The 16,733-nt window shown below is 41.7% G+C and overlaps 1 protein-coding gene across 2 annotated transcripts in view; it reads left to right on the top strand.

Annotated features, from left to right (window-relative positions):
* The window catches only part of RFTN1 (raftlin, lipid raft linker 1), a 95,457-nt gene extending 82,719 nt beyond the window's left edge, over nt 1-12,738 (top strand). For both annotated transcript variants that reach the window (XM_058040195.1, XM_058040187.1), the window contains exons 8-10: nt 4,935-5,038; nt 6,431-6,512; nt 10,320-12,738. In XM_058040195.1, coding sequence (XP_057896178.1) covers nt 4,935-5,038; nt 6,431-6,512; nt 10,320-10,757 — 624 coding nt within the window. In that variant the 3' untranslated portion in view covers nt 10,758-12,738. The remainder of the gene's footprint in view (nt 1-4,934; nt 5,039-6,430; nt 6,513-10,319) is intronic.
* Nucleotides 12,739-16,733: the final 3,995 nt, after the last annotated feature.

The following is a 16,733-nucleotide window of genomic DNA, read 5'->3' as shown; positions in this document are numbered from 1 at the left end:
CTGTGTGGAGAACCCTCTGTGTCAACACTTCCATGTTGTCCAGCTTTTGCTACTTCTATAAATGCAAAATTGTGCTGCTTTGCAAATGTACTTCTGTGTTACAGGTGTAGGCAGTATCAGGAGCACTCTGATATTTCTGTTAGTTTATATACAAGCTAGAAAATAGGATTTGCATCCACTGAGAGAAGCAGGCATTGTGGGCACAGAAAGGTTTTTTGGTTGTTGTTTTAATTTTACCTTAGATGTGGAGCCAGCTGTGAATGGTACTCAGCAGCCTGTGTGTGTACTGAAACTGTGATTGGATTTTCTGAATTGCAGAAACACTCTCTTAACACAATGCTGCCTCATATAGTGTTACAGCCTTACTATATTCTCCAAAATATTCCACATTGCAGGAATTGACATATATATTAGTAATTGTAAATAACTCTAAATTACATATGCCCAGAATATTGAGGGAGAAGCCTGCCTGTGGAGTTATTTATTACTCCTTTTTTTTCTATTACCTTTCCATTGAGGTCCCCATTTGGCAGCTGCTCTTTGTTGGTCAGTGACCCACCTGCTTCCCGAAGCTCCTGGTGGTTTCCAAGGATGCAGGAGCCATCCCTGCTCCACAGCTAATGGATTTGTAGCAAGTGTCTGCCAGCAACGTGCTGTGGTGTGTTACACATGGAGATTCAGGAGCAGCTCAATACTAGAGGAACAAAGTCCAACTTTTTTATTGCTGAAGCATTTGTGAAACTTCCCTTTTGCTTCCAATAAATGTTTTTAATGGTTCAATACTGTTACACTGTCAGCAGAAATTATCTCTTGGAAGAAGTCTGAAAAGGAAAAAGGCAAATAATTCACAAATTTAGAGCTTGAATTTAGTCCCCACGTCAGCTGTGTTACTGCAAACATAAAACAATTGTAGCACACTTTTACTGGGTCATTCTTGCACAGTCCAGGTATTCAATTTCTCTTATTGCATTTTCTTTCTTTTCCACTAAGGTGCAAGTCCTGCTTTTACCACTTCCCTTTCCTCCCTTCAGTGCCCAGGGACAGAAAAGCTCTGGCTTTGGCAGAGCTGGGGAGTGGTAGCCAGCCTTGGCTGGGGGTGTGTGGTGCTGCCCTCATGGCATCCCTCTGGTTTTTGTAGGGAGCTGGGTTTGAATGCAGTGCCCATTTTCTGCAACAAACAGTAGGTTACACTTTCAAAGCAACTTGTTTTTTTTTACTTCCCATCCTCTTTGCCATCTGTCAGTAAATTTTGGTACGCAGTCTGTTAGGATTTGCTGATAAAGGTTTTATTAAGATTTATTTAATGGGATTTTCAATCTACCACTCTTTAATCCATGCTGGAAAAAAATATTAAATAGTGACAATCCATAGCTGCCTTGTAACTAAATCACGTTCACTTAGCCCAGGAATAGCCCAGGAAAGAATGATTTCTGAAGAACTTCTGTCTCACAAGAGCTTAGTAGTTGTCTTGTTTATTATCTTGCCACAGTAGGGGGGGGGGAAAGAAAAGAAAAATTGTTAATGCAGTTGTTTGTGTGGCTTGCCCTAGATATTATTCTTATCATTTTTTCATCTTTTTTTTTTCCCTCCTAATGAGCAGAAGCAACTGTGAAAGGAAAAAATGCTGGAAACAAACAATACAACTACAAATAAAAAGAATTCTTTTCATGTGATGCAAGTCAAGGGAAAATCCTAGCTCAATATGCTCTGGCTTCTTGACACTCAAGGTGTGATCAGAGATTACTTATCATCCACAGGAGAGTGGGAAGCAAGTTAATTAAAATTTTCCACCCTTTCAGTGAACGAAATGTCTCCCAGTTTGAGATGCATTGTTTGAACACTTCTTTTTCAGGAGAGCTCTGGCACAGTTTTTTCTACTTCTACTGGTGTTCAAATCCAGTATTTGCTAGTTAGAAAAGAGCATTGCACTTTTATTTGAGGGAATGGTGTGCTTGAAATTTCATTTCTATTGTCTCTAATAATAGTAGATAAAATAATTACTGTATTAAATGTAAAACGAATACAAGATTACTCTTTTCCTCTGCACCCATCCCCCAGTATGTTGTTTGTTTAGAAGCATTTTTGCTTTAGAAAGCATTTAATATGACACCAATTAAAGGTCTGTATAACTGTGACTCCTGCTGGCACACAAATTCCAGTCGTGGGATAGAGTTACAGCCGATGATTCAGGAGGGGGAGGGAGAAATAATTTCATGTGGTCTTAAAAAAACCTTCAATTATCTGTATTTGCAAGTCAGGGGTTTGAAGCCCATGTGGATTAACCTGTTTATTTTGGAGTGACTCCTTCCTCTTGTCTGTCATCTTCAAACTCAGCCAATTATTTGGAATAGTCTGTTCCCCAAGGAGCTGGAGATGAGGTGCAGTGTCTGACTCCAGTGAAGCATCATGGAGTTGGAGGGAGCTTCTTAAAGGGCCTGAGGAGCTCAGAGGAGGGAACACCTCTGCATCATGTACACACCTTCTGTCTCCAGACAGCCCAGCAGGCACACTGGGGTGTTGGGTACCAGCACATGGGAAAAATGAGAGGTCATCTTTTGGTAACAACTCTGTAGAACTCTTTAAATAGGTTGGTTTTTCTGATTTTTTTTTAAGCCGCCAGATTAAAAAAAAAAAAAAAAAAAAGAAAAAAAAAGTTTTTTAGGCCTAATTGACTTAAATTTATTTTCTGGTAACTTTACCCTTTTGAATGTGCTTACCTGCTTGTTTCCTTTCTGCACCACTGGGTTGGGAAATACACCATCATCTGCTGCAGATGGTGCTTAATCCTGACAAGTCAGACAGGTCCAAAGCCAGCCTTGTCTCGCTGCTCAGAGCCTGCAGGGACAGGGGGCTGTGGCAGGAGTGATGGCATGTCCCTGAAACAATTTGGCTTCTACAGCAGCCAAATGAGCTCTGCGTGGTATTGATGTCCTTCCTCATTGCCATAATCTCCCTCTGATTTCTGACATTTGTTGCACATCCTGATGCAAGAAGAAGGTTCTTCCTGCTAATCACCCACCTCAGGCCATGAATTCAAAATAGAAATCCTCTCTACAACACAAGATATTCCTCAGGGCACAGGCAAGCTCTGCTGTGCCAGTCTTTCCTGATCTGCTTCCCTCCTCTAAATGAGTGAGCTCCTTCTGGTTTTTCCTCTGCAAACACTGTTTGATGGAGGGAATGTTTTAGACAGGTCCTTTTATGTGGCACCTCATGAAGAGCTTGTGATGGTGGAAGCTCTGACCTTACTCTTAATCATCGTCTTGCATATTTTCATCTTTATTTTTTGCAGACATTGTTGACCAATCTCATAAATCTCAGTGTGTTATTAATACATCTTTTTGAGGCATTTCAGCTTAAAGGCATCTAGATATGTTATGATTTTTTTATTACCCTTGGACACTCTATTTTAAAAACTGGAAAGAGTTCACAAATATCCCTCTTCCAGAGGGAAATGGGAGTCAAAGGAGACTGAATCTACCACAATCCCAGCTGCAGGATGAGTCTTGATGGCTCCAGTGGACACTAATTAAGGGCTGTGTGGTATTGCCCCTCTCACAGAGTCACAAATTCCGGTTGTACTGGGTGATGTTTTAATGTAGAAGTACCTCACTAAGCCCCCACAAGCCTCTGTACAAAGTAACATTAGCAGTGGTCTCTTGCAGGCACTTTCTGGGGTAGAGATTTAAAGCATTTTCCTTTTAAGCAGGACTGATACAGCTTCTTCAGCTATTTGCACTTGTAGTCATGATCAGGTTTTTAATAGGTACAGTCAGGCAGCCATTCAGTTATAAAGATATAAGTGACCTAAATTACATTTGTTAGAAGAAAGGAATAGCTGAGATTGGAATTCACTAAAATACCTTGAAATAACTACAGAAGGATTTGGATTAGTTGTGATCAAATGACTGTTTCATTACTGTGGAATAAATGGATTTTTTGTAGCTGCAAAACTATTGTGCCTTCCCCAGTGTAGTGAATTGGCAGTTAAAACTCCTTTCCTGCACGTGAAACCAGTGTAAGTGCCTGAGCTTTTTGGCAAATGTAATTGTTATTCCAATCAAATTTAGTTATATTTGTAGAGACTAGTAGTTACCATTTGTCTGCTTTGTGTTTATTAAAATTAAAAACCAGTAAATATGCTGTAGCATCTATTCATTAAATTACTGGGAGTCTTGGCAATTAGACACCTCACTGGAATAATCTTTGTTGAAACCACCAGTGGTTCTTTCTGTGTGGATTTCAAGGTCTGCCATTTAGTTGAAATGGAAAGAGCAAGGCTCTGCTGGGTAAATGTGCAGCAGGAGCCAGACTCCTGCACTGAAAGGCAAAGCTTTTGGTCTCGCCCACAGATTTCCTGATTCAAAATAAGAAGGCAGCAATGCTTATTTGTGAGCGATAAAAGGCACAGAGTCGTACTTAGATTTTTTGTTGCTGTTGTTGGCTATTTTCCTTTTGATCCATCATGGTAAAGTAACACAACTGATTTCAGTGCAGATATTTAGGATTAACTGAAGCTTAGACAAGTACAGAATCCAAGCAAAGCAATGCTGTCATTTTTTAACTACTTGAACATAATTTTTCTCGGGAGGAGATAATTGATAACATACAATGAATTTATCCTGTTCGGATCTGGAACGATCTAAAGCTAGATGGATGAGTCAGGCAGTGTAAGAACAGGATCACAGATGTTTACCATTTTAAACAAACTCCTTTAACAGTTTGGGATGTATGGGCGGTCAATCATTTGTCTCGTGTTTTTGAACATTTTCCTTCCTGCCTAGCTGAACATAAAACACGACCCACTTGGTGCAAAACCCCATTCTCCCTCTGAGAAAACACACACATGTATTTTTTCTTGGGTTTATTTTTTGGAGTTAAGCTGAATGTGGCACTCCAAGTGCTGATGCCAACTGTTGCTTTTCCTTCTCCAGGGAGTTGAAGTGCAGACAGATTACGTTCCGCTGCTGAATTCCCTTGCCATGTACGGCTGGCAGCTGACGTGTGTGCTTCCCACTCCCATTGTGAAGACAAACAGGTAGGAAGGGGTGGGTGCTGCCTTTTGGCCAGGGAAGGTGCTGTACAAGCACCACAGTCTGCACAAGCAATTCCCTGTGCAGTCAGTGTGGGTTTCTTTGCAAAGGCAGCTGCAGCTGTTCTCGGGGTTTTCCACGCCTCACAAGGCACATGTGGCAGGAAGCACATGTCTGGTGGGCAGAAAGACTGCAAGGTGGCAATGTGCTTTCTGCATGAATTTTCTGGGTGTTGTTTCTGCAGCTCTCTAAACTCTGTGACTGTAAAATTCCTGCTCTGGACCTTCCAGTAAGGTCCTTTAGAGCAAAGACAAAATGTGTGATAATGCTTGGAGTGAGATGCTGTCTAGCTGAAGAAAAGTAATTTTATTCTTAATAGATGTCTGTCTAATGCTGCTGGTACAGTCTAGCTGAGCAGAACCCTGGGAGATTAGTGTGTCACTGCTCAAGTGGCCTTGTGTGCAGATACAATAATTCTGTGGTCTACTTTGCTATTATTTATATTCTGAGTTTTTAAATATAAATGCAAATCACTTAAAAATAATCTTCATAACTGGTGAAAAACAATCATACCACTTGTTAATCATGAAGATGGTGCTTTCTGAATTTTCACTGGTCAGGAATATATTTACTTGTATATAGACACCAATATAATCAGTTGTGATTTTCTTATCTTAATTAATATGCCCAGCTCTTTACAAGATTTGGATGAAGACTACTCACTCCTACACATATAAACCTAAAAAGTAAAAGGCCATCTGTGTTGAGGGAGAAACTGTATTTAAGTTTTACATAAATATTCATTCATAAGAATGAATAGAAAATCAGTTAAGATTTGTAATCCCTGACTCTTAAAAGATAGATATATAAAAGATACATATATGTATATATATATATATATATATATAAAAATTTCTTTCAGCTTTCTGTATCCCACTAATACCTTGAGTAACAGAGGAGGTCAGTGCAGAAGGGCACCCACCTGGTGGTTGTTCCTCCTGCCATGCTGCAGACCTACAGGGAGCACCCAGCCCCATTCCAGATCAGTGCCCCTGGAGGGAGGGAAGGAACACTCTGGTGTTGCTGGGGCACTGGGACTCTTGGGTTTCTTCCTTTTTGTCCCAAACAATTTATTCTGTGTTTGCACACTAATGCTAAAACATTCCACAAAACTGTGTCATAGGCTGACAGGCTCTATCAGTCTGAACATTCCCCTCTCCCTGCCCCCCAAAATACCAGGCTGCTCAGAGACGCCAGGGACAGGCAATGTGAGGATCATTCTTCATTTTGTTCTTCTTTGACCTGCAGAAATAAGTGACTGAGGTGGATTTTTGCTTTGAATGATGCTGGATGTGAATTTAATTCATTCTCAGGAGTGTGCATTTGTTTCTTTTCAGGGAGGGGAATTTATCTACAAAGCAAATTGTATTTCTTCAGAGACCTTCTTTGCCCCAGAAAGCAAAGAAGAAAGAATCTAAGGTAAATAACCTTGAGTTTCTGGTTTCTTTGGGTTTTGCTGGTGGTATTTTTATATTGAAATTGATTTCCCATAGAAACAAAATGGCCTATTCAATGTTTCTGTGATACAGTAGGAAGACAGAAGGAATGGAGCTGTTCAAATGAAAGAAACAAAAAATGCTCAAATGATGTCAAAGCTTCTAGATTTCATTCTCTGATGAACTCACAGTAGTTTAAGAAATGCAGATTTTTCTTCATGTAAACCAGCCATAATCCTCCATTTAGACCTAAAATTCTCTCATGTTCAGGGCATGTAAGGTGGAACCAACACCATTTTCTCTCGCCTATTTCCTGTATTTTCTGTTTAAACTGCCTTCTTATATCTCTATTTCTCACTGTTTTGGTAGAACCTGGCACAATGTAGGCCTGATCTGGGCAGGTGTTTCTGATGTGTGAATATTAATGGATTCTGCTGTAATTTAACCAAGAAAAGCCTCTAGAATCCAGCTAAATTATCCAAAGGCATAGCTGACAACTAGTGATGTATGGATGTGGATGCATGTATGTATTCCCACTTCCATTTTTAAACACACAGCTGTGGGAACCCCTGCCCAAACCTGTCATGCCATACAGCTGGAGAGAGAAATACAGGGACTGTAAACAGAAAGTGATGGCCTTCCTACAGTGGTCAAACTTGCCTTGCCCTTTCAGTATGCAAGGGATCAGAAAAGCCAGATGAAGTATGGAAAAGACCTCTGGAACCACGTGTCAATGAGGTTGTGACTCATGCAGCCTTGTTTTTGTTCTGGCTCTGTGGGCTTTGGTGAGTGCTGCCAGCCCAATGTCACCTGCAGGAGTGGGTGCTTGAGGCCACGCAGAGCTGAGCTGCAGCAGGAGATCAGAAATGCTGAGCAGAGCTGAGCACCAGGAGCATTTACCCCACAGTTTAGATAATTGCAGGTAGTGGTCATCTATGGAGCCCTCGCTGTTTTGGAGCCTGGTTCTGTGAAAGTTGTCTTTGTGATATAGTGCAGACCAGGGGAGTGCTTGAACTGACTGAAGCAGGAGAGAACTGCTGGGAGTGTGACTGATTTAGGATTTACCCTCTCTCATTAGCAAAGCTGGAGCCCAGAATACTGTGTGAACTCGTGTTACAAAGCCCACTTTCCTTGTTTTCTCTCTCTGTTTTCAGGTGATTAAAGGGATCTTGGGATGAGTGTTAGAGTGCCTGTATTTGGTCATTCTTTTCCTACCACTGTGTTGTTTTAGTGGAAGGGATGAGAACCCATATGTGGTTGTTCATCCTCAAATAGAGAAAGAAGTATGATGCTGATTTCTTGTATTATAATAACACACACATACCATCCAGATGACTTGAAACTTTGTTTAAGTTTTTTTCATTCCAGGTTATAAAAGCTTATTTAACAATGTCTGGTTGACAAAACAAAGGACTCACTTGTTGGCAGTGTTAAATATACAGGCATATTTGAGGGCAAGAATCACAACAGCACATTTTCATACCAAAGGTCAGGGAAGGATGACATACCTTGATTATAGTTCTGTAAAGGGATGTAGGACTGGTTCAACATCCTTAAGTGGTTGTTGTGTCACATCAAAGATGCCAACCCAAGCATTTGAGTAAAAGTTTTTGAATATTCACATACAACATCCAAGGCTCTCAGGGATTTTTTTAAACTTAAGCTATGGCATGTCTAAAATGTTTATAGATAGCCCTCAGAGGAGGGGAAATAGGATGATAACATTAAAGGGATATTGCATTGGTGGAAAATGTTCTGTCCTATCTTTGCACATCAATGAACTGCTGGTCAAGGTAGTCAGACAAACAGAGGAGAAAATATGCAAGGAGTAGTACAACTTCTCTCTTCAGTGATAAGTACTCTTATTACTGTAATATTCAATCAGGGATGAAGTAACTGTGTTCATTCACTTCATACAAAACTGATGCTTATTTCAGCAGAAACTGGCTGAATGCATTTTTGTGAAATAACGGTGTAAGTACCTGACTTCAGTACACGTACACACACTCACAAAGCCTCCTACAGCTGGATCTTTATCACATTTAGGGCCCTGATCTTACCTTCTGTCAGAGAGTGCTTTGAGTTAAGTGGAGTAGTGGGTGCCCAGCCACTTCTGCAAATCAAAGAGGAAAAAACTCAGGTGTCTGAATTTTAAACAGCTGAGCTCTAGAACTGAGATGTTATCGTTCCTCTTTCTCTAAACTGCAGTGCCATTGAAGTGAAAGATGACTTCCTCTAAGTAAAAACAAGAACAGTTTTGTGAAGGCCAGTTTCTTTCTTTTTTTTCCCCCTTCTCCTTTTGCATTAAGTTCTGGCTACCAGGAGGAAAGAACATAGTTCCAGCTTTGTAATCTAATAATAAGTTTTGAATGGCTTTTTGATTAAGGAATAAATAGCTAGATCAAAAATTTATGAATACAAAATCTTTTGGCCAACTTCAGCACAGACCCAGTTGCACTGGAGAAAATGGCTTTTTTTGAACATGGCTGGGTTTGCTGAATGTCCTGATGAGATTATTTATGCCATCCAAATATTGCCTCCTAACCCATTCCTGAGCTTCCATCAGCAACTGACACTGCTGAAAAATGGCTGTGCACATTTTGTGCACATTACATTGTGTACTAAGCAAGCTTGTGTAGGATGGCTTAGCTGTGGCTTGGAACCATGGAGCAAGTCCAGAAGAGGCCTCAAAGTTGGTAAGGGGACTGGAGCACCTCTCCTCTGAAGACAAGCTGAGAAAGTTGGGGCTGTGCAGCTTGGAGAAGAGAAGGTTGCATGGAGACCTCACAGCAGCCTTCCAGTATCTGAAGGGGCCTGCAGGGAAGTTGCAAAGGGACTCTTTGCCAGGAAGTGTAGTGATGGGACAAGGGGTAATGGCTTCAAACTGAAAGAGGGCAGGTTTAGATTAGATGGTAGAAGGAAATTCCTTACTGTGAGGGTGGAGAGACACTGGCACAGGTTGCCCAGAGAAGTTGTGGGTGCCCCACCCCCTGACAGTGTTGAAGGTCAGTTGGATGGAACTTGGAGCAACATGGACTTGTAGGAGGAGTCTCTGCCCATGGCAGGGTAGTTGGATAGATTACCTTTAAGGTCCTTCCAGTCCAAACCATTCTATGATTCTATGACTCTGTGGTCTGGCTTTCCTTGGGGAAAGCTTGATTTATTTTTTGACAAATGAGGGAGATACAATAGTGACATATTTGTCAGCCTTTATACCTGTCAAGTTAGTATTTCAAGGTATTGCTAGTTCCCTTTTTGTTTTTTAATAGTAGTTAAAGCAGTTCTGAAATGGTGGCTGTGGCAAGTCCTGTGGAAGTGCTGCAAGTAGCAGCCTCACGCTTTCTCATCAAATGGCATTCCTACAGATGGTTCAGAATGTTTTACTGTTTGGGTATGGTCGTGGGTGTGGTGTTAGTTCTGCTGTTAACCTGGTGAAAAACACTGGAATAATGCCATGGGATTGCTTCTTCTGTCTGCACTCAGGCAGCTTTGCAGATCCTTCCCTTCCACACAGTGTAGAGAGGAACCCACCAGGCACCACAGCAATAGCAGAAGCAGAAAGCATCAAGCTCTTCTTCCTCTCTGTAACAGAGATATCTGTGTGGGCAGAAATCATCTTAGGCCATCTGATTTGGTCAGGCTACTTCTTTTAATCTTGGATCTTTCTGGTCAAATTCAAATTTAGTTTTTGAATTAAAGCTAACTCAGCAAAACATGTCTACTCAGGAAAGTAAATGTCCACGTGAGACTGCCTCTAATGGTCTTTAACATTTGGATCCCTTCTTTGTAGTTTCACTGGAGGTTCTCCAAAGAAGACATGCACAACAGAAAAATGAAGAATTCCACAAAGGCTAAATTAAGCACTAGGGAGAAGCAAAGGGCACAGGAGAAGCAGGAATTTGAAGTCACAGAGAACACGAGAAACTTAGAAGCACAGATCTCAAGAGCGGCCAAGCCTGATCCGGAGCAGCAGCCGGATGATGTCATAGACTTGGGAGAGGAGGTAGCCGGGACCAACGACAGCGGTGCCCCCCAGGACAGGGGGTCAGCAGAGACGTGTCCTGCCAGCTGTGACACAGGTGACAGTGCTGGGCAGGCCTGCCCCAGCCCCAGCGTGCCCGGCTGCCCCGCGGGGGAGGCTGCGGAGGGCGGGGGCTGCGCACCAGAACCGGACGGCTGCGGTGGCACTGACGGGGCAGCGCTGGACGTGGACTGCTCCTGTGAATAAGACCGACTCTCAGGAACGCTGTGAGAGGCTGATACTTTGCCAAGACAAAAGAACAGATTTTGATAATCCCCACCACTAACTCCGTTGCTCAACTCAGCATTTCTTTTGCATTTCTTTGACTTACTTTGCTCCTTAGCACTCTGGTATCTTAATGTTTTAAGTATCTACAGGGCCCAGATTTTTCAACCCACAGAAATTGCAAAATTCCTTTCACTGTACATAGTGGGAAAGGCTCTCCTGGAGCTACACTTTAAATTAAAAAGTAGGGAGGGACAGAAATCATACCTTTTTCCATGAGCAACCTTAGCAAGCTAGCTTTGAGCCTGGGTGAGGGCAAGTTTTCAGTTTGGTCAGATTTTACTGTGTAGTACTTTCTTGTCCATGTAGCTTTTCTGGAGAAGTTATTGTGCCAGATGTTATTTTGTCACTAGGCTTGTAGTGTCATAAAAATGATATTTGGACTTCAAGAGGTTGAAACTGAGGTTGGAAAGCTTAGATAAGATAGCTGTTATCTATATCTTCAGGAGCACACTCACTGATGATGCTCTCTTCTGAATTGTATTAACCCTTACAGATATTTAAGCAGTAAGTGAATCGTGTACCTGTTCAGGCACAGTGGGTAAGCAAACCCCATGGTGAATTTGTGAGGTGGATGATTGCAGTACAAAATGCAATTTCCCATTCGGTCTTTACCAATCAATAGTTCATCAGTAGCTGTGGGGGCTTCAGAAGACAGAAACGCAGGAAACGAAAAGGCAGGTAAAAAGTACTTCTGTCAGTGGTTATCCCCACTAAAATGGGAATTAGATGTTACCTCCTGACCTTCTCCAGGTGGTTTAGCACCACTTCCTCATTGTTATGAAATACCTTGTGGTAAAGAACTGAAATTTTACACAGTGGTCTGTGGCCAACAAATGTCAGTAAATGACCTTCCAAAATGAAAATACCTTAACAGACTGTTTTCTTGGTACAAGTAATCATATTCTGGGACTGATACCTAAGGGAATTCTGTAAAATTACCAATATTTTCATGTTTGAAGCTACATAAAAATATTTACAAGTGAATGTACATGTAATATAATTTCTGTGCCAATGTTCTCCAAGTACTTAGGTATTTTTACAAATGTAGGAAGGAGTGGTTTCTCTCTTCTTAACCACCTTCATCCTTATTTAGAAGTGGTCAAGTAATCTGGTAACAAGATGAGAAAAACATTGTAAATTCCCCTGCTTTTCTTGTTTTAAAGCAAGAGGTAGAGCTCTGTGATTTGCTGTTTTTTCCCTTGACTGATTTGTGCTTGATAATTTTCCTTAGTCTTCAAATCAAAATGCTGTAAAAAGGACTATGTTCTGTATCAGACGTGTACCTAGAGTGGTTCAAAAGCATCTTTCATGCCTAAAAATTACTCAGTTGGCAGAACATTGCAGAGAAGGGAAAAATTACATCACTTTAATATTCATTTAATTGGGATGAAAGCACTCAAGTTTAAACCATTTGATTTCACACACACAAAGCACAGTGGTATAGTTTTGTCATTGATTAAAGAATGGTTTATTTTAAATCAGTGGTTTAACCATAGGACTGTAAGTAACTTCAGTTTCTGATACTATTTTTCAATTGTTTCAATTGGTATTTTAAGATTATACTGGGGTTCCAATATCCTCAAAAATAGGTTGCTGCAGTTGTTCTGCTTAAATACAAGGTCTCTGCTCTGTACAATTTTAAGTTCCTGTTTGCAGATTTTTTTAGCATAAGATCCTTTTACTGATGGTTTCTATCCCAAGGACCAGCTTTGTATTAATCTTGTTTAAAAACTCACAATATTTAATGAACGTTTTGCTAGTAGAAAGTGTTGTAGTAGAAAGACCTCTCCAAATACTTTTTAATAGAAAACGTTTTTTGGATTGCAGTTTGACCTTGTTTAACTGAATCCCAACTGCTTACAAAACTAAAGAGAAATAAAGGTCATGAGGAGATTCCTTATTTGTGGTGTTTGCACAAATGCCAGTTATTCATCCCCAAAAGGAGGAACTCAGTTCTCGAAGTGGTGATGAGGGGAAGCTCCCTACTACTGAATTAGCAGTAGTTCCTGGTGCTGCAGAACTGGCTACTTGGTTTTCCTTTCCCAACACAGCATGGAAGGGCCTGTGGGGAAGTTGCACTTGTTTAAGTGAAGGCTTGATTTAAAACTGTTCCTGTAAAAGCTGGGTTACGGTTGGGAGGAGTTGAAGAGAACTTGCATGTTTTTTTCAGTTTCAAAAGGGCAGCTGCTTTGGGGTTTAAAATCTCATCATCAGTTCCAAGTTGTGATGTTGAATTACTCTAAGCTGGTTCAGCTGTCTGAAGTTGTGTGCATGCCCCTGTCCCAAGGAGAGTGAGAGAGCCTGAATCATCTCTCAGACAGATGATCCAGATGTGATGAGGCCTGGGGAAGGCAGGTCTGCGGTGCAGCAGCAAGGCTCCACAGCTGTTATCTGCTTTTTATCTCATTTTGGGCCTGAAAAAGCAGGACCACCAAAGTGGCCAGGGAAGTGAAAGACAGTGGTCAGCAAGTGGTCATCTGAACAAGCCACCAGCTGCTAGGCTGAAGAAGTTCAAAGGAGAAAATCCAGCTCAGACATTGGAATGGGCTGCCCAGGGCGGCGGTGGTGAGGCAAATGGTGTCCCTGGAGGCATCACATCTCTGGATGAGGCAAATGAGGAATGTCAAAGAGTGGATGAATTAAATGAAAGATGGAAAAGGATTTTTAAATTGTAACAAACAGTGGGGAGCAGGGGCAGAGGAGTACAACTATGATGGGCAGGGTGTCCAAACTCTTGAAGCATCATAATGAAAATAGTTACGTTAGGAGGGGTGAAGTGCACAAACCATGGTACTTCAGCTTGCATTATGTCTTTGATTATTGGATCTGTGCACTTGAAAACAGTATATATGAAATAGCCCAAAGTAGCTTTAATATATGTATGGAAATGAAGCTAAGTATAAAACAATATACCCATTTCTGCCTAATCTGACTCCTCTGTCAGCCTCGATTTCTGAGGTGAGCAGGGGAAGGAAGGGGCTCTGCATTTGGATACCCTACTTTTTCCTTGTAGTTGCTGTGATTCTACATTTGCCTCAGGGAGCCAATTATAGGGCAGAAATGAAGCATGATCAGCCTTTCATGCAGGAATTTCATCCTCCCAGAACTGAAGAGTATAAGAAGAGCAGATACTAATTTCTTGCTGATGAATGTTTCTCAAAAGTATGAGAAATGCCACTGAACAACACGCCCATGAATTGTAGTTGCAGACACAATTCATATGTCTCTGAGGCTGTTAGTTATGATGGGCCCTTGGCTTTAAAAGGTGATCCCTGCCAAAGCCTCCATCCTCAGGAAAGTGCCTGTGGTGCTGGATGTGGCAGCAGACTCTAATCAGTACCTCACCTATACACTGAAGGGGGAAAAAAGGCTTTTCCATTTTAAGTGCTTTCTGTTACTCACAAAAGCACCCTACTAACTGAAATGATCTAATGATAACTGAAAAGCCACTCTTTTTCCAGCTAATTGATGCAAGTACTATAGGAATATTTGATACTCATTGTACCAGATGAGCTCATGGCAAACTGGTATAACACATGTCACAGGAAGAAGAGAAAGTCTGATAAGGCTGCAACATCAGGTAACTCACACACCATGTTCTCAAGTTTAAATATAAATGTATACGTTTATATTGGAGAGATGGACACATCTCTCAGTCCTCATCCTTTATTGCAAAAAAAAATAATTTTCAGTCTATTTTTTCTCCTTCTACTTTCTCTCCATCAGCTCTTTAGCTGATGGCACAAGTGTAAGAGGAATAAACATTTTCTACAATGACAAGATTCACCAAAGTGATGAGAATATTTCTCCAACTCAGTAGCAGCTGAACAGCAGGGGCTGCTCTCTGTTCCCACCAGTTCAGGCCAGTGTCACATTTATTGAATTATTTGTAGACCATGTGTTTATATGGGTTAATGTTTCTGGGATGTTATTTATATCTTCAATTACAGCAGAGTCAGATCCAATAACAAATTTTAAGGTGAAACTGACATCTCCCTAAAAGACCAGAAAACTCTCTGGAAAGAGAATTCCAAAAGATTCTGAAGTGTCAACAGGAAAAGGCTGTGGAGGAAGCGGACATCAAGAACTTTCCCAATTTCTTGGCTTAGAAATTTATTGCAAGGTAAGAAAGGACTTCTTGCTCACAGTACCAGAGGCTACCACTATTTGCGGGGGCAGGGGGTATGAAATAATTGTTCTTGTCCATGTTTGGGGGCAGTGTTTGTGTGTGTTTCATCCTGCTCTCCAAGTGGGTGAGCCCACACAATTAGAGAGATGTGTCCTCGCCCCACAGCACTCAGGCTGAGTGTAACAGGGCATGACAGAAGGAGGTTAGAGGGAAAAGAAGATAATGACAGAAGCAAAGGGTTTCAAAATGCCTTTTGTTAAATGGATATTTTGGTGCAGGTCTGAGGAAGGTTTGTGAAAGAGATGTAATTTGGGCTGCAGAAAGCCTCTGCATTAAGGGAAGAAAAGGGTATACCAGTTTATAATTAATGAAATTATTTAAAAGTTATAAGAAAAACAACATTTAAAGGCTTCTCAGAATCTTTTTATCATGACACTGTTAAAACACAGACGAGCCTAGTGTGTGGCTATTTTAGTGCACCAGTACTTCCTGATAGCAATGGATTGCACATTCCTAGGAAAGCCCTGCTTCTTTCAAGCATCAAGCTCTGACATGTCAGCTGTGATCTCTGTGAACACAAAACCCCCTGGGTGTTACTTTTTGTGACAAGCACGCTGTCCTATTTACATTCTAGAGTGAACAAACAAGGAAGCATTCATTGAAATAGGGGTACTCAGAAGGAATCTTCCTCTCATTTGAGGAGGAGGGATTGAATGAGACATCCCCTCCGGGCCTGCAGTGGCTGCACAGGGGGGCAGCAATGGCAGCAGGCAGTGGCACTGCATGGAACAGAAGCAGAGGCCTAAGTGTAGGCAGCAGAAGGCACAAACTTGGGGGCAAAGCCTCAGCACAGTACTGTCCCCAAAAGGCAACTTTTAAAGGTCCATCAATCAGATCCACCCCTCCTGATGGAAAATTGAGCCTGTCTTTAAGTTCTGTGTGTGCTGAGTAGCAGAAGGTATGGCCTGTTCCCTTCAATACCCAGGAAGCACTGGCATTATTTCATTTGTTTATCAGCTCCTGCCACAGTCCCAGGAGCAGCTTTGTGCTGCACTCAAAGCAAGGCCTGGCCTTTCCCAGCAGGGCTGCCTCTCTGCACTCTGAGGATGAGGTGCACATCATTACTCGTGGCAGTCAGCAGCCCCCAGGCTGTACAATGCACCAGACTGATAAAAAGAGGGTGGAACTGGAGTATGCTGCAGTTGAAATGACTTCTTGGGAGAGAGCTACAGCTGGGCTTGAGGCCTCCTTAGGCAGCCACAGGGACATTATGCTTGAAAAACAAAGTGCTTCCCACCAAGGCAAGTGCAGCAGGCTGGGGACTGGCTGGTGGTTCAGTGTCTCTGCAGCCCCTATTAAGGCAGAGCTGGGAGACACTGATGGCAAGGAACGTGCTGCATTACCTAGTTTGCTATGTCTGAAATGTAACTGAAGGAAAGGAGCCACTGACAAGGGAAGGCCTTATCCATTTAACATTTTTACTAAGTCAATATGAATTTAGTATTTTTGATATTGCTCCTGATTGAGGTCTTCAAGTGTACAGGAGAAATCTCTGCTACTTAAGGACTTGAACTGTCTATGCAGATAATTTAAAAACTCATTATAGACTTTGTTGGTCTCCTAATTTCTATGATGAGTTTTTCTGCAAGTTGGACAAAGAAGGTTCATTCAGGAAGGGCTCGGGTATTGGCCAGTACACCTAGAGGTACACTCATGCCTTGCATGACCAACCTCTCCAAAGACCTTTCTCCAGGCAGTACGTGCTG

Source organism: Melospiza georgiana, chromosome 1 (genome assembly GCF_028018845.1).
Source record: "Melospiza georgiana isolate bMelGeo1 chromosome 1, bMelGeo1.pri, whole genome shotgun sequence".
Taxonomy (NCBI): domain Eukaryota; kingdom Metazoa; phylum Chordata; class Aves; order Passeriformes; family Passerellidae; genus Melospiza; species Melospiza georgiana.
Note: the sequence above shows the minus strand (reverse complement) of the source record. Positions and strands in the feature narration are given on the sequence as shown.